The sequence below is a fragment of the Drosophila kikkawai genome, chromosome 2R (genome assembly GCF_030179895.1).
Source record: "Drosophila kikkawai strain 14028-0561.14 chromosome 2R, DkikHiC1v2, whole genome shotgun sequence".
Taxonomy (NCBI): Eukaryota; Metazoa; Arthropoda; class Insecta; order Diptera; family Drosophilidae; genus Drosophila; species Drosophila kikkawai.
In genome coordinates, this window is record NC_091729.1 from 16,244,595 (window position 1) to 16,262,863 (window position 18,269).

Genomic DNA, 18,269 nt, shown 5'->3' on the forward strand with positions numbered 1-18,269 from the left:
ATGTGCCTCTTGATGGTGCTTGAGAAATGGCCTGGGAAACTGACTTTTGAAAGCGCCACATCCCACATAATACCATATATCCCCTTATATCCCTTATCCGTTTGTCAATAATATCGTGCGAATTTTCTTGATGGATGTGTCACCAGAACAGGATACTCTCACTCTCTCCCCCCTGCGTGATATGCAAATTATGATTTGGGTTTTATTATCGAAACATTGAGTGTTAATCATAGCTAATGGTTATAGCTTTTAGGAGGAGGAAAAGATGAGAAATGAAATGGGGACTTCATCTCCACTTGTCAATTAGCTGTCAACTTCCTGTCTGCAAGTGCAAGGGAATGGGGACCGACGGACAGCCGCCGCTAATTATGAGATCCTCTTCGGATCGGCGCTAATTCAATTAATAAGTCCCTCGCTTCGGACACGCGCGATCCGTATCAGAGAGCGCGGCAATTTACACAAATTAAAACTAAACAGTGGGCCTCCCCGGGCACTTAATTATGCAATTACCATAGATACAAGTTCCCTTTTGCCGAGCACAAACTAAGAACCTACAACGAAGCCCAAACCGACACCGAAAACAGTTGCAGATACATTCACAGAGATACACAATCTTTCGGATACACATATAGTATCTGTACATATGCGAGCAGCTCCCATTGGCCGAATGCCACCGTATGTATATGTGTCCCGTAGGTGTCTATGTACACACACACACACGTGGGCAGAGAGGGAGTCGTTTTGGGGCGTTGTTATATAAGGAATGTATCTGCCGGATGGAGAGACAGAGAGAGAGATATAGCTGGGGCTGAGCTTGGTGCCTGCAATTTGTAGCCAAGGATTTGACTTTGATAAAGTAATGGGGTCCTTAATGGCCTTATTATGGCGAAAGCAAGCTTTAAAGGGCTGAATCTCCAAGGATTTATGGTATATTTTATTTAAGTTTAAATTCTGTATATATTTTAGACTTAAAATCCAAGAATTTGACTTATTTAGATGGTAAAAATCAAGGTATTTAAGTTGAGAAGGGTTTTTTAGGTGTTTACTTACATTTAATTTCATAAATTGAAAAACATTAATGCTTAATAGGAAAAAGTTCTAGCACTCATAAGACTAATTTTCTAATATCCAATTAGAAACTTCCTGTTAGCAGTTTTTTAACTATTTTCTCCTTGAACTATTTTCAACCTCCTCCCTATTCAAGTTATTTTCCTCTCCCGAAATACCCCTGAACCCCCACGAATAATACTCCCTATTAGACCCAAAAACGTGCCGAAATCGGCGTTATGTAAATGGATATCGATATCCACGATCATCAGCATGATTGATTGATAGATTGATTGCCATTCAATGGGCCATGCAGCACCAAATATAAACATCAATTGTGCAGGACAAAGGACTAGGGACTCTCAGTCTTTCTTCATTCCTTAACATTTGCGGGCGGTTTGTTTTCTATGCGCAATTTATAAAGTTGCTGACACAATAATGGGAGCAACGAGCAAGGAGCCAGGAGCAGCGGCGACGACGGCGACCAGGATCACCTCGCCGCATGGCACCTCCGCCTTAAATTCTCGCGAATTAATTTAAAAAGGAGCCAGAGCCGGAGCTGGAGCTGCCGGATTGCGGTGCGCCGGTCCGCATTCGAAAAGTATTGTGTTACCAGAATCGGGATTGGGATCGAGAATGGGACCAGGACCAATAGCAGCAGGATCCGGCAAAGCGTCCCAAGTTCGCTCGCCTTGATAAGACATAAAAGGTCCTCCAAGACAAAGGACCTTCGGGACACAGCAGCAGCAGCAATTGCCCCGAGCATTTCCTCGAGCGTGTTTATATGCCTTGCGCCTTCTTATCCCTCGATTTCTTATCACGGCCAAGAGATCAAATTTCGCGAGGGAGCAAAAGGAATGAAAACTACAAGGAGAGAGAGCGAGCGAAGAGGGATACTAAGGGTACTAGCGAAAAGGAGCCGCTGGGAAAGGATGTGCCAGAGGATGAATCTTCAGAGGTTTGCCAGTGGTTGTCTTTTCACAAAGCTTTTGAAGGCGGGCAGAAGTCACAAGGAGATTACATAACACAAGATGTGCAAGTTGAGGAAAAATGTTTACAAGTTAATTTCAGTTTGCCTTGGAAATCATTTCAGGTGATCCTTAGATATCCTTGATAGAGAGGAAAAGGTTTGACTAAGCTTTTTTTAAGCAAAAATTCAACCTTATAATGAAACAGATCTAATTTCTTGATGATAAAACAAACTAAACACCTTCAGCTGGTTGTAGACCCTTTTATAGAGTGTTATCCTATAAGAATCCATGATATAAAGGACTCTATACACGTTAGCGTGGTAACTCCCAACTAATTTTAAACTTTCACAATGTTTTTATAATATCTAAATACTAAACTATACAACTTTTCACATCAATCTACAGAGGATTTTCGTTTAAAACATATGTTATAACAGACTTTGTGCCTCTTATCTTCAAATCAGAGCTCCCAAATAGCCTTACTTTTAGGAACTTCTAATTGTATTTTAACTGCAACCCTGATTTCAAACAAATCCTTCGACTGAAAACGAATTAAATCATTTTTAACGACTCTCCCACACAGTCCCCAAAGATGACATAATATTTTAACGAGAGCTCCAACGTGTCTTTCACCTCTCTTATGAAAATTGCCGAGAAAAATGGAACAAAGTCAACGTTCTTTATATAGATCGACTGACCACCGTTCCTTCGCTTGTATTACACAATCAGATGCTGTTGTAGCGCCTGTGTAAAGCCAGAAAAATAAGAACGTTTACCCAGAAATTGAGGTACTCGCAGATACAGAGACCTTAATTAAATTTTTGTTGCCCGAACAGGAATGTATATGTTTGTTAACTTGTTCTAAGTACGCTGCTTTTATGACCCGCACAGTGCCACTGGGGCTCCAGCTCCAACTCCAAGATGATGATGGTGGACAGAAACGGACGAGTTTCACAATTTGCCCGCCGGTTTATCATGTCCAGAGTGCGTTTTGACCTCTTGGCGAGTACGTGCCTGGCCTCAGAGTGTGACAAACTTGTTTTATTTTGCTTATTTTTCATCAGTTCTCCTCTGTTTTTGCTGGTTAGCTGCCGTAGTAGTTGTAGTTGTGGCACCGTAGTTGTTGCTTTTATGACTTAATGCCGCGTACGCCGCGCAATTTCAATTACACGGCGAACCCAACGACGGCGACCGCTATGCCACAACCCAAACGGTTTACATGTTTACATGGCTAAGACATGCCGATATAGAGCAGCCAGGCAGCTCCCCTTTGGTAGCAGCTCTAAACACTTTCATTGCGAGATTAGGATGCACTGCAAGAAATTTTGGGTTGCAAGAGAAAAGCTCAGCTCAAAATTAAGTTCTTTTTTGAATATTTTAAGAGTACGTGGATGTAGAAGATAATAATAATAAATTATAATATAGTATTTTAATTTTTTTTTAGCCCAAAACAATATTTTTTCAACAAAGTGTGGCTCTAATTATATAATTTTAGTTTCTAAAATACTAATTGTTCTTTTTTATAAAACACCCTTTTCTGTCAGTGCACAAAGGTGGCTAAACACTACATACAAATGGTAAATGGTAAGTGGTAAATGGTACAAATGGTGTAAGACCTTCGACCGCGGCCAGGTGCCAAATTTGACAGGCGAACGCAGGGCCGCTCGAGTCGCGCATAATTTATGCCCAATCCCAAACCCGAACTACGATGGGTGGATTCCGTGTGAAGAGAAGGGGCTGCTGGTCTAGAGTGGGGGAAGGGTTCCAACCTGGCCGAAAATGTTTAGGCAGAAGCCGCTACTCGGCGGCACGTGGCCAACTTTATGATTTCTCGCCTTGAGCGAGTGAGTTCTTCGTCTCTCTCTCCAAGCCACATGCATTTTTGATGGGCAAAAGCCGGAATTTAATCAACAGCTGCAGGTGCAAATTGGTTGGCCAAAAAGATAGAAACTATTTCAAATAGTTTTCGCTGCAACTGGGGAGTCGTTTGAAAGTGGAAACAAAAATATAAGGGAAATATTTTTTAAGCCTTTAAATTTGGGTTACTGTTTAGAAATTTTAGCCACTACTCGGAAATTTAATTTTTCAAATGGATTTCACTATATTTATTTCATTTTTAGAGTATAACTAGATATTACACATATTTTGCTAAAAATCAAAGACAGCAAAGCCTTATTGTTTAGTTCTAAGATGAATAAAAAAATCGTTTAAAAATCGCACGTTTTTTTTTTATTTACATTGAAAATTTAATTTTACTACAAAAAATTAGCTGATAAATTTAACACAAAAACGAATTTGTATATCCGCTAAAAAATAAAAATTAAAAACGAGTGTCATAGCAGGCAGACTTAACTTAACAGAATGGTTGGTGTACGAACTATAAACAGATTTTGTTTCAACACCAAGGTTCGTGTCCGCGCGAAGCAGTGGACCTGCCACTACACTTTAAAAAAATGGAAAAAATATCTCTTTGGAATATAATATAAAAAAATTTTTCTTTAATCTGATTTTTTGCATCTAGTATTACATTTTACATTATATGCAGATTCATTTTGATTTCCGTTGACTTCTTGTTTGTCGTTAACTCTCGATCGTTTACCTGTAAATCATATTTTATAATTTTCATATACAAAAGAAATGCACATATTTCACTACCTTAGTCAATTTCTTGATCTGATTCTTGACATTGGTGTATTTCATTCAAGTGATCCAAATCTGCTGAACAATTTCTACTTGATTGGCTTTATCTAGTTCCTTCCTTGATAAATTGTTATTAGGTATGTGCTATTAAATTTGTGCTAATAAATTCGTGCTTTTAGATATGTGCTATTACATGGTATTTACCCTAAAACTAACTTATATTTACTTAAAGCTAAACAAGAGCTATAGTTTTGGTAAAGTTTTTCTAATATTTAGGGCATATCGCCTTAAAAACAAAACAAAATTTATTTCTGCATTTAAAAAAAAAGAAGTAAAAAGGTTTACTTCCCTTTGGTGAAATATGTATATTTTCGTCAAACCTTACCAAATTTGAATTGTCGAAATTGTTATAAAATAATTTATATTCAGTTAGCCAGGAAGAGTAAAAATTGCAAAGAATTTAAACATCCATTAAAACATTTAACAATAAAATATAAAATATTTTACTAGTCGTCGCAGTTTAGTATGTTGCAGTAACTGCAGATTTAAGCCTCAACGGCGGACGGTCACACTTAAATCGCCTACAATTATTTGGGATTTTTTAGGATGTTGGGCAAATTTTTATCTGGCCACACTGCTGGAAAACACGGCGCTCATTTTAACAGAAAATTCTGTTAAACGCCCGCTCAATTTGAGAATTCAATAAGCAAAACTCTGTTAACGAGCAAAATTCTGTGATCGAGAGAATTTCTATGTTAACAAACAGTTCTCTCTCGTCAATTTTACATTCTACATGAGAATTCGACCCCAAAACGAGAATTCGACCCCAAAAAAATGTTAACTAACAAATTTGACACTGTTATTCTGTTAGCGTGTAAGATTTTAACATGAATGGTGAGTTGGGTGGTGGTGAGTTGGGTGGTGGTGAGAGCAGTATTCGTGTTCGTAGGGTATTCGTTTCAGCGCTCAGGGTATTTCGGCTTTCAGTTCAGTTCAAATTTTAGTAGCAAATCGGAGACGTTTCTGTTTGGGATTTTTTAGGATGTTGGACAAATTTTCATCTGGCCACACTGCTGGAAAACAAAAACAAAACGGTAAAATTTTTGAAACGAGCGGTTGTGTGCCGCTCTGCTGCGTGAAAAATAAACAAAATATCGCAAATTGCCGGCAAAGTATTATGAGTTAATATTTCTGTGTATCGGTGACGCGCTGGCGTTTTAACTACGGAACCGGGCCAACGGCTGCACGATGCGGATTTAATTAATAGAACAGTGCGTGGTGCCCAGTAACAACAAATACATATATATTCTTAGCGCGCAAAGCGTTTCGAAGAAGTAAACAAAAATAAAAATGCGTGTTTCGGTGGAAATCTGAATAAAACAAGAAGATAAAAATTACCAAATTGTTTTGTGATTTCCTTGCCTCCCTGTGTCCGTGCGTCCGCGTGTGTGTGTGAGTGTTGTGTTTTCGTGTAAAAGGAAAACAAAACGGAAGGCAAAACAACAACAACAACAGCGGCAGCAGGAGTGTGTGAAGAGAGCGGCCAGCGGCAAAATGCCGGCGACAGCGAATTCGTGGGTGTTGTTGCTGTTGTTCGTCGTCGCCGTGGAAAGATGCAGCAGCAGCAGCAGCAGCAAAGAGCAGTGGCAGGAGCCGCAGTTGCAGTTGCAGCAACAGGAGTCCTCCACTTTACCTCCCTTGCCGGATAAAGGTACGTGCGCCATCTCTTTCTGGCCCTCAGCATCGTTTTTGCTCTCTCAGTGAATCGCTCTGCTTGCCTCTCTCGCGGTGTCTGCCTCTCTCTTTCGCATCTTAATTGTTGTTAATCTGCGGTGCATTAACCTGATATCCCCCTCTCTGTCGCTCTCTCCGCAGTGCCAAAAATAACAACTGCTCTCTGTCCCCCGCCGTTCTGTCTCTGTCTGTTCCTCTTGTCTTTTTTTTTACGTTTTGTTTTTGTTGTTTTTGTGTGTCTGTGTGTCGTTCACTTTGTTATGCAAATTCTTTGGGTTTCCTTGCTCACAAAAATGCCGCAAAACAAATGGAAAACAAAAATAAAAACAAGTGTATGTGCAAAAACATTTATGTCGCTTCTTTTTTTTATGTAGTGTTTTATTTTGCGGATTCCCGTGGAATTTTCACGCAACAGAAATGAAATAAAAATATTTGTGCAGCGTGGCAAGAAGGCAGTAACTGCTGCGGTTGGTCCATAAAAAACGTAAACATGTTAGGAAATTATTCTATCTCTCAGTTACGGAGATGATTTTCAGTGAATATCATGTATAAAAGTTAAGAAATTACTTATTTAATCTTCTTTGAGATTCTTTAAACAATTTTGTCTGGTTTTCACATTAAATCTTAGTAAAAAGCGTCATGACCCTTATGAAATTTTTTTGTTTTGAAAGAATATATCTTTATCTTAAAAAAAAACAAATTTGAAATATTTAAGTATCCAGAACTTAAATTAAATTTGATGAAACATTAGAGTCTTTAAATAATTAAAGTTTTTTTTTTTAATCTAACGTATAGTTCTTATAAAAACAGATAGATACATAAAATCCGATTGTCTCCGTATATAAATCAAGCAATATGTACATATAAAACACTTATTGCAACAAAATGCCTTGAAATATTTTGCACACAGCAACAACAAAAAATTTAAATAAATTATGTTCGTACAATGGACTTCTTGACGGGGCGCATATTATGCATGCACATGATCCATGACCCGAGGGGTCCAAAAGTCTCCGCACAAAGGCCACCGCATCCCCTCCATCTCGTTAAGATACAGATACACAGATACAGATACTGGGAACGCGAGAAGGGGGCGCTCGCGTAAAAGTAAATAAAATTAAAGTAAGCATTTCCTCAATTTGAGGCGACGCTGCGATGCCAGAGAACTTTGTCACAATTTAAACGAGGCAAATGCACAGAAGGCACCGAAATCAATCAAACAAATTGTCTGTCTGACAATCGCCATAACAACAACAAGCGACAATGTTAGACAGCGGCGGGAATTATTCATTTATTAAGTTTATTCACTTGAGAGCCTAGCTTTCCATCATGAAAAAGAAAAGCACTCCATTGTTCATTCAAGTGAATGATAGTTTTGATAAAAAAGAAACAGAGACACTTGAATTTCTGGCATCTAGAAGTGAGCAATTCATTTAAATTCAGTTTAAATTCAAGTATTTGGGTATTAACAAAAATATATTCAAATTTAGATTGTTCTAAAAGGTCAATTTCTGTGACGCATGTTAATCTTTCTTTGTCTTCCTACGCGGAATCTCCAGCTTATTTTTGCTTTCACTTATAGGTATTCAATAACAATATACTTTTCAATTTGTATCGCATTTCCAAGGTCGTTCACTTGCCATATAGTATAGTAAATAAATTGCATAATTAATGGAATTAGCATATTGTTAATAAAAAGAGTGGAGGCTTTATAATGAGATCTTTTAATACAGAAGCATACTTTACATACATAAAACTATTAGTATTCCAGAATCTATTTTAGATATTATAAACGTTATAATTTTAATGCACACTCCTCCCAAAAGATTTATAATTATTACCTCCAAGGTCCACCTACAAATTACCAATTTTCTTTCATCTGACAAAATGGATTAAAGAATTATGGTTTTTCCCCTATTTTTAAGTTGCATCAAGTAGATCTCAGCTGTAATTTTTTTAGTGTGCGTGTCTGTATCTGGTGCAGTTCAGAGAACAGTTTTGCAACGCAACGACAATTTGTGCCCCGTGAACTGAACAAATTTGTGTAGCCGACTGGAGTGTGTCGCAGTAAGCGTTCCGCCCGCAGGTCATCAACGGGAATCCGAGAGCAGGCACAGCAGCACAGCAGGGGAATTGGGGTAGTGCTAACAGGGTGGGTGGGTGTTTGTATGCAAACCCCATAGTGAACCCTCTGTTTACCCAGCTCCTGCCGCCTTCCTGCCTGCCATGGCCATCCTGGGCTGGCGGAAATATAGCGGAAATCGTTTATCATGTCGCCAATGGCTCTGTTTTAATAATTGCTGGCCGCGTTAAACGAACGGGGTGGGTAGTATAAGGGGAAAAGGGGGTAAAGAGGAGACCAAACCGGAAGGGAGAAGAGTGGGAGTGGCTAGCGCCTCATTTGTGTTCATGAATGGTTAGCACAAGATGCGCTGAAAGCTGAACGCGATTGGCACTTGCGATATATTCATGACTTTTGGCATTCCGACGTTTATGCAAAGGTTACTTAGCTGAAGAGTAATTCATGGAAAGGCTATTCAACTTGTATACTGTAAGAAAAGGTGGTTACAAGTATTGAAAATAGTCAAATAAATAATGTATTAATTTTTTTTAAATATTTATATTATAAATAATACGTAATCCTTGCGTTCCTTTAAATTCTGATGGTTTTAATTTCATGGGGGTTATCTTAGGTCAATTTTTAAAACATTTATAGCTCTATTTATTTGAAAAATAAATATTATGTAGATTAAAAGGCAAATTTCTCTTATCAAGTCAGTATTTTTATTTGCAAATGTGTCGGAAAAGCTATTAATGATTAGTACAGGCTAAAGGTGAGTATTAATCGCAGGTTGTATATACCGAAATGATGTTATTTTTGTAGCAATAAAAAGTAAATATGAATCTTGAAGTATAATCTTAAAATATTTTTAAATGGAATTAAATTTCATTACTGTTTACTGACTTCAAGGTTTAGTAGGCTGATTTAATCCACTTAAATCAAAATCGTGGATGATGGAAAGCAGCTGTCTGGGAATTCTAGTCAATAATTCCCATCAGTACAACTTTAGCTGGGCCATGGAAGATGGGAGGGAACACCATCCATCACCGCCGTGCCTGTATGCCAGAACGGTCGCAAAAAAAAGATCGAAGTCACGTTAGACCAATTTTTTTGCATTTTTGTATTTATTTATTTATTCTCTGCCGGTCCGGGCCAGTTCAAGTTCCACATTCACAGTTTGTTTGTTTGCCGCCGCCTCAAGTTCAAGAGCAAACGATAACCTGTCCGCAGACGATTAAGTAACGCCAACAACAATGGCAGCAAACAAGTTTGTAAGGTGAGTTTACAAACGCACACCTGCCTTGGAGCCTAAAGAGCCAAAGAAAAAGAAATAACGAAAACTGGTGAGGGAGGGACGGGGGGGTGAAGCCAGAAAGAAACAATTTGCCTTCGCCGGGGCCAACCCGGCACAAGTTGGCCAAAAAGCAAAGCAAACGGGGGCCCAAAACAAACTGGACAAGCCGGCCGGCTTGTGATGGGAGAAAAGGGGAAAGAAAGAGAGAGAGAGAGAGACGGGGAAAATGTGGGGAAAATCTGGCGGTGGTTTGGCTTAAAGGCTACAACATCAAGTCTGCAGGATTCCCCCAGCTTCTTGTTCATCCGTTTTTATATTTACTTTATTTTTTTCCCGCCCTGCATAATTGAGTCTGGAAACTCGGTTAAGCCAGTAATTTGTTGCAGAACAATTATGTGGAAAATCCATTCAGGGTCTTCTTTTTGCACACGAGAATCTGCACAAGAGTTCCATTTCCTCTTTTGTAAATTTTTTATGCAAGACAGTTTTTTCTCTCTATTGATTTATTGTAGAATTTATTGTTGGGTGCCTCAATGCAAGCGAGAGCTGCTGGGGCTATCTTTATTGTATTTTCTGCTGGTTGCAAGACACATTTATGGCCCGTCTGGCTCCGACTGACGCACCACCACCACCACCACCAAGATGGGAGACTTGCACGGAAAGAAATGGGATTAGGTCATATTTGTTCCGGGTCAACTTACCATAAGGTCACAAATTTGGTTGTTTAGATTTAAGTTTTTTTTTTCGCTGAGCTAGAATTCAGTCTTTGAAATAATGTGTATACTATAATATTCTCGTTATTATTAGACATTTTGTTAATAATTTTTGCATTTGCTATTTTTAGGGTTATATTTATTTTTGTTTAAGCATCTCTATACATTATATATTTCTTATTATATCATTTTTTTCCTGTGTGATACTTAGAACTGGGACCGGTTCAGATCAGTTCAGTTCAGTTTGGTTTGGTTTGTTCGGTTCGTCGAACAAAGACTTCCAACATCGCCAGGGGGGGTCTAGACAATATGCCCAATATGGTCATGAGCAGGACAGTTGGCCAACGCATATGTTCCGTCATCGTCATCATCAGCAGTAGTCGTCGTCGTCGGATGACTTGTCTTTAGCCAGGAACTGAAAGCTGAACCCACAGACTTGCTGTCATTTGTGATTCAATTCATCCGCTGAATTCTTCCCATTTTGTTGTCCATCCCAGTGTCATTTAATTTTTATTTTCATTTCATTCACAAGCGCTGAAGAACGTCAATTGAAGAATTGCAAATAATTAGATGGCAATTAAAAATTCATTGTGCTCACGAGATGAGTCGGCGTTTGCATAGTCAGTCAGATGAGAAGCAGAAGGCTGTGTACACTAAGCGGAAATATGGGCTTAAGAGGACACAAAATATTCAAATACAATTAAAATTTTAAAAAATCGTTTACTATATTGTTTTATTAAAGTAAAGCAGATTAGAGCAAAGTATAATAAATAAAATTTAGAAAATTGTAGGAAAGATCTTTGTATCATCTCGTTTATTGCGGCTTTAAAATATAATTTCCTTAAAAACTCTAAAACATTCCCCATTAATAAATATATTAATGACTTTCTCAGTGTTCCCGCTTAACAATGTCACGATTTCAATTAAACTAACGCTTACTCACGCGTTTTTAAGTCCCACTACTCCCCCTACAAGGTAGCTGCAAAATTTGCATAATTTATATTCCGTATGTTTGACATTCTGCACACTCATTTTTACAGCGGGGAAAATATTACTTGCTCTCGGGTGTGTGGTGTGTGGTTGTGTGTATACTGTGAGTGCACTCAATTTAGTTTTAATTAGCAATGGGTATGAAATAATTGTACGAAAAGCTTACAAGCTCGACGGGCATCTCGAGTGGACCTCGTAATTCCCCGAAACCCTCTCCCTTGCATACTTTCGGCATAATTATTTGCCATAATGAAAATATATATTTTATAATTGCCCCAGTGACGCCGACAGAGGGAAAATAGCAAAAGTGGCCAGAGCTTGAGGTCAACTATTTTTTACTCATTTACCCAATTGAAGCGAAAAAAACAGCTGTAAAAAACGAGGTTTCCATTTAAAAAATTTTGAGAGTTCTTGTTGGCTTATTTTTGCAGATCCTTCAAAGTGTAGCAATTATGCCAGCCATACCTTTATCATATTATCCACTTATGTAAGTGTGTAAAAATTATTTTTTTCTAAAGGCACAAGAACATCAACAAACAATAATCTCTTTTTATATGGTCCACTACACTTTTGCTGCTGCTGATGGCCAGTTTTCTGTGGCATCGTTAGAATATTGAAAATGCATTAAAACAACACAAAGCTTTGGATTCGCTTACACCCAGCAGAAGGGGGGGCTGGGGGGATATGTGTGTGTTTGGGTGCAACGTAAGTAGTAAATGTTATACTCGTGTAACAACAAAACCGCAAAGCCAAACCAATCCTTCACCCCATCGACTCTGATGACTCTCTTTTACTTGGTTCATGCGGCAGTTGATTTTGTGATTTGTTAGGTTTTTCTAGGGAAAAATTGAAATTTTTATACTATAGCTTGCAGTTTTCCATTAAAATCAATTATATTTAAGCTGTTATATTTAAGTTTTAATGGAAATTTCGTTTGTAGACTTGGTAATTCGAATACGTGGCATTTCAATTATTCGGAATTCAAGAAACTTCGTAAACCTCTAATTAAATTTGTGGTTATTTGACCTAAAATCCAAGTAGATTATGGGCTTAAAATATTACTAAAAAGCTTTTAAAATTAATGAATTTATTAGTATTGGAATTTGTTCATATAGACATGAAGTTTTGTTGTCAAATTATCCTGAAAATTCCAGAAATTATATCAGCATTTTTGCACCATTTCTGCCTGACACGGGTCCCTGTTTTAGTCCCTGTTTTGGTTCCTGCTCTTTCCATTGCATCCATGAAACATTTTACAAAGTAATTTAACCGAATGACGACAGGCGGTATTACGGACAGAGGACAGGGGTACTTAGGGAGCAGGGCAGAGTGGAGGAGGCGGCTGGCAAACGCAAATTAATGATACGCAATTGCGGCAAATCGCACGCTTCCATGTGGGCGACGTTTTGTTTGAAGTGCACTTTGTCCTGTGTGTGTGTGTGTGTGTGTGCAGTGATGGTGGTGTGGCTGGCGGTGTTGGGGGTGTTGAAAGGGGGGGTATTGTAGGGGCTGCAGGGAAAGCTACACTGAATGGTATGGCAAAGGGTTGCGTGTAATTGCAAGCTGTTGTTTGCCAGCTTTTTCCATTTACAGCCGATGCATGTCGGACCGGACTCCGCAGCGCGTTGTGGTGGTTTCTCAATTAGTTGTATTAATAACAGTCGGATGGACTTTTGTTTTTTGTAAAAGAGAGAAATTTTTGGTTAAAAATAAACTAGGGATTGTTAAAGAACTGAGCTTTAGATGGAGTTTATTGATAGAGTGCGGGGATTCAGTTAGGTTTTAATGAAAGTAAAGAGAAATTTAATAGGGATTTATTATGAAAGGCATAATATATGTATTATAAAGTAAATATCTTAAATTCATAACGTTTATATAGTCTTTATCCCTTTATTATAGGGTAGCCAGTGCATTAGTCATACCTCTTTAAGAGCAGCTTCCCCTAGGTTTTTCTTACTTTTTCTTCTTTTTTTTTTTTTTTTTTTGGCTTTTTGCATATTTGTCTACCTTTTGCGTACTCGACGGGGTGTTTTGTTGTTGCTATTTTTTTTGCTGCTTTTTGCCGGGTTTCTGTGCTGTAATTTGTTCCTCTTCCTTTGTTTGCCAGTCTGTTATTATAAGCAGAGCGCTCGACGCTTTGCAAAATTGTTTCCACCTCCCTTGGACCCCTATGCCGCATCCTTTTGTGTTGTCCCCGCCCTGGCCATTTGGAGTAACTGCTTCCTATCTAGCCCCATCCACATAATCCATCCCCCTCACCTCGGTTAATCACAGTGCAACGTCGGCATCCATAGAAATGTATCTGCATGTTGCAATGGCCATCGATGATGATAAGGTTCCCCCGCGGTTTGTCTTCGGAGAATGTTTCACATGCTCGTTGATGCGTCGCAACTTGGTTCTCTAATTTATGGCTTTGTCCCATCAATTGAGGCAAAATCATTGATGATTGGAGGCTGTTGGGGGGATTGGGTAGAAAATCCTTATCTGAGGGGACACGCGCCGTGGAACGAAACGTAATGAAACCGAATCAGGCGAGCCATGAAATATGACAATGTTATGGATTAATTGCTAAAAGGCAAAGGACTTTGGGTAGAGGGAATGAGATCTTTAAAGTGTAATATGAGAGCCTGTGCTATACATTTTAGGAGTATCCTTTGTTATGTTTTTCCTTCTACGAAATATTTCCATCCCTTGGTATTAACCTATGTTGTTTCCTTTTTAAAGACTGGACAAAGTATTTCAAGTTCATATATTCTTCACAACATAGGTAACATTAGTACTTACTTATATTTATTATTATGACACTCACTCGAAACAAGCCCATTAATATTCCAAACTACAGATAAGTACCATTTTAATTACATTTTCATGCAAATGTGTTGTTTTTTGGGTGGCTGCTAACAATTTAATTAAGAAAACGGCTTCTAAACCCCAAAACCATTTAGGCAGACATAAAATGGCATGGAAATTGAGCCTAAATTGAGGCAGCAGATAGGTCTTCTGAAGAGCAACAAAAATTAAACTAATTAAAATATTTCGCTCTATAAATCAGCCAAATTCCTACGCCATCGCATATCCTCCCTATATCACACGGCTATGCATATATCCTTTCTCTGGCTTTTCCCCATAGTTCATTCGGAGAAGTTTTCCACGAGCGCGTTATGCGTGGATGTTGGAGAAAAGCGGGAGTGTGAAGAGACTGAGAACGAGAATTTTGTTTCCCCCCTTGCTTACTACTGACAAAGTTTGTTAGTTTTAGCGCCAATTTTAATGTGCAAACTTTCGGCGGAGACGGAGACTGTTGCCAGAGCCACGTTTTGTCAGGATAGAGGGGGAAGCCCCGGATCAGAGGAGGGGGGAGAGATTGCTTCGGGTTGAATGATTAGCAAAAGTTTTTAATTTTCTGTCTCCTTAACTTATAACTAGGAAATTAAGTATTTTGTGCAGTCCAAAACTTGAACTAGATTAGAAAAAGACGGCGTGACATTAATGCTTTTGCGAGTCTAAGGCAATTTTCCCGGGCAAGATGTTTTCACGAAAATAACTTTAACGACAATGACAAAAAGTGTAGCTAGTTGGCTAAAGTTTTGAAGAGGTTGGTGTTATGAATTTTTAGAAACTAGAAATTAATTTGTATAATCCGTAAAGAAGTGCAAGTTTATTTAAAATTTAGAGTATAAACCCATTCCAAAAACTGCACAAAACCCCAGTTGTTTTACTCGAATTAAGAGCGAATCTCTCTCGCTCTCTATTTCATACTTTGCCTGCAATGCACAAGCAAAGCAGCCACAACAGCAAATATGTAGGTAAGAGAAAGAGAGAGCTGATTTGAGAGATCTTCCATTGTTTGTGAACGTACTTATCATTAATATTCACACTTTTAAATCAAAAATCAGTGACAGTATCAACCATTCGGCTTTTAATCAATCAAACTCTTTTGTTTTGGTTTTAATTAATTACTACTGCTTTTGACATGAGTAAAAAAAATGTTCGGCGCTTAACTTTTTTTTTTGTAATTGTGAAAATCCACTTTTTATGAATTGCCTTAATTGTTAAAAATAATAAAGCAATAAATACGTCGAAAAGCAGCGATAAAACAATAAAGCAACGCCAAGCTGCAATTCATTTTTCACAATATTTCCACTGCCATCGCCGCCGTTGCTGCTGATGATTTGTGTAATTTGCGCCTGGCGAACAATTTTTCAATTTAATGAAAGCAGAGCGGAGCGAAAGAGATGAATGGCATCCTTTTCGTACATATTGATATCCCGATGCTGTGAATTTCAATTTATGCCCCCCGGATAAACGCAAAAAACACGCTTTAATAAATGTATATCGTAGGCATGAAATATATATCGCAGATATATTACATGACCTGCGATTCGCGCGCGCCAAACAAACAAGCTGGCAAACACAGTATGGAATGTCGCACAGACATTTGGATTGATGGAGTGCTTAATTGACAAATGATTGACAACTATGGCATTTCAGATGCGCCGGAAGAAGAAAAAAATAAAATAAAATTTATAAATGATATGAGTCCATATGGTTGGTTGGGTTGGCAACCTAGGAATGTGCTCATCGGATATGCCAGAAAATAATGAAGGCAACATGTAAATTATAAAATATATTTTTTTCGAGGAAAATTTAATATTTTATTAAAAATCTTTTTAGTTTTTCTGCTAAGTATCAGTATCTGGTTTATATTTCCTTTTTTTTTTTCTAGGTTGCACATTTCTGGAGAGCTCTTTCCCTGCTAGAACCCAACCCTGTTTTTAAAGTCACAAAAGTCACCACCAAAACCCAAAAAAAAAAAAAGAAGGCCAACCACCCGGGCCAATCCCTTTACTTTTCATCAATCTTTGTTAATCATTTTTCTGTACAAGGGAAAAAGCTGAAAAGGAATAGCCATATTTTTTCAAAGAGGATTTTTCCAAAGAGCGGTATTCACAGAAACCAGGGCCATGGGAAAATTGGAAAATATATTTTTTAGTTGTGCAGGCACCCGCAGTTTTTCCCCTAAAGGTATATCTTTCCTTTAAAACCTATAGTTTTGTAATTTAAAAGGAAACAACTAAAACGAGCTAAAATTAAACAAGCCTAATCACTCAAACTTCTTAATTATATACATTTAATTATCTGGCATTGAGATAGTAGAGCTTATTTACAGAGATTGTAAAGAATAATACACTTGAAACGGATTATTTAATTAAATTATAATATTCTCAGCTGATAACAGCGACTAACAAAGTCATTTTACAAGCTGTCATAAAACATGTTTTCGAAATATTAAAAATATATATAAAACCTTCCATATCAGCTAAAAGGTGCCGACCTTTTGACATTCTCTTTTCAGTTTTTTATATTTTTCCCTAAGAAATGTTGATGGAAGCTCTCATTTCCCGGGTTTTCTCGCTTTTGTGGTTGCTCTAGTTATTACACTTTTTTTGTATATATTCTGGAAAATTAAAATCTAGCTTTGTTTCAATTTGTCTGTCCGCCTTTGTTGTGTTTGTGTGTGTGTTTAGAGTGAAAAATTTTTAATTTCCTCGCAGATCCACAAAAGAATTCGCAGCTAGTCGTAGCTAATCCAAGGGACAATGAAAGGACACAAAATAAGCAGAAGTCAGAAGCGTATTCTGGTCTCGACTGTTTGTATGTTTGTTTGTTTCTTGTTTTGCTTTTTCCTTTTTATTTTTTGTTTGTATCTTGTTCTGTCTTTCGCGTAGGGAGAAGAAAACCATTCGCAAACAGACATACACAAATGCTCACCTTAAACAAATACAAAGTCGTGAGACTGGCTTTGCACTCATTTACAGTTGGAGCTTTTAATCTTAATTTTATAGTAGTGCAAAGCTCTGGCCTTACTCCCCAGGATAAGCACACACACACACACACAGACACCCCTAGGACTCCTCTGCTCTCCTGTCGAGAGTCGGTTTAGACTCACTCCTTTCAGCCTTCAGCGTGGCCCTGCTCTATCTGTCTATCTCGGCAACACTTTTCAGTGCCACTTCACAACTTGTTCAGAGGGTTCTGGATGGAGGTGGTGGTGGCCCGTCTATGTGTGCCTGTTCACATTCATTATGGAAACGCTCGAACTAATTTAATCAGTTTAAATATGCATTTGGAATGCACAAAACACAAACACACATCCTCACCCGTTGAGGACGCCCAATTAGAGGCACAGAATCGGTATTTACAATGTGTAAATTAAATGATATATCTCGTGTGTGTGTGTATGTGTTTGCATCCAATTAGGAGCCCTCAAATATTATATAATAATCATTTTATTAATCCCACAATTAAATTTAAATTGGCACGTGCTTTGGAAATATGCCAAATAAAGCAAACAATATGCCCCCGCTTGTTCGATAAATAATTATCAAAATAATTTTGGTTAGTTTAAGCTAAATATTTATGAAATTCAATGAGTTTTTAGCTTAATTGTGGTTGTGTTTGTTAGGCTTTTTGCTTTGATATACACATTTTCATTTAATTCATTTAATTCTAATTATTTTAAATACTTGTACTCTTGTTAAACCAAAGAAGCCCTAAGATTGCATCAAAAGCCTTAGGATTCTATACAACTTCATTGGTGTTATGTAACTATCGAAACATATTCACAAGAGTTTATATTAGTTACATAAACTATTTCCAACTTCCGCTCCATTAAATTACATTTCTCGTTTTGTGTGTCCTTTTTCAAAGAGAGAATTGCGAAATTTGTCTGCAACACGCTTTCGTCCTTTCTAACTGGCAGCAATCCCGGCTTCGACTTCATCCCACTCTTCGTCAGACAAATTGGCTTCAAATCT

The 18,269-nt window shown here is 37.9% G+C and overlaps 1 protein-coding gene and 1 long non-coding RNA gene across 3 annotated transcripts in view; both read left to right on the top strand.

The window, feature by feature from the left end:
• The first annotated feature begins 2,493 nt into the window (after positions 1-2,493).
• Positions 2,494-3,354, top strand: LOC138927963 (uncharacterized). 2 transcript variants are annotated; one of them, XR_011444428.1, is made up of 3 exons: positions 2,494-2,858; positions 2,910-3,024; positions 3,083-3,354. It is a non-coding gene; the product is annotated as an uncharacterized lncRNA (long non-coding RNA). The 2 variants fall into 2 exon arrangements; XR_011444427.1 differs by having other exon boundaries at positions 2,910-3,020.
• Positions 3,355-5,752: 2,398 nt separating this feature from the next.
• Positions 5,753-18,269, top strand: part of LRP1 (LDL receptor protein 1) — a 56,333-nt gene continuing 43,816 nt past the window's right edge. Inside the window, exon 1 of the mRNA XM_017166852.3 lies at positions 5,753-6,369. Within this exon, the coding sequence (XP_017022341.1) occupies positions 6,213-6,369 (157 nt within the window). The 5' untranslated portion in view covers positions 5,753-6,212. The remainder of the gene's footprint in view (positions 6,370-18,269) is intronic.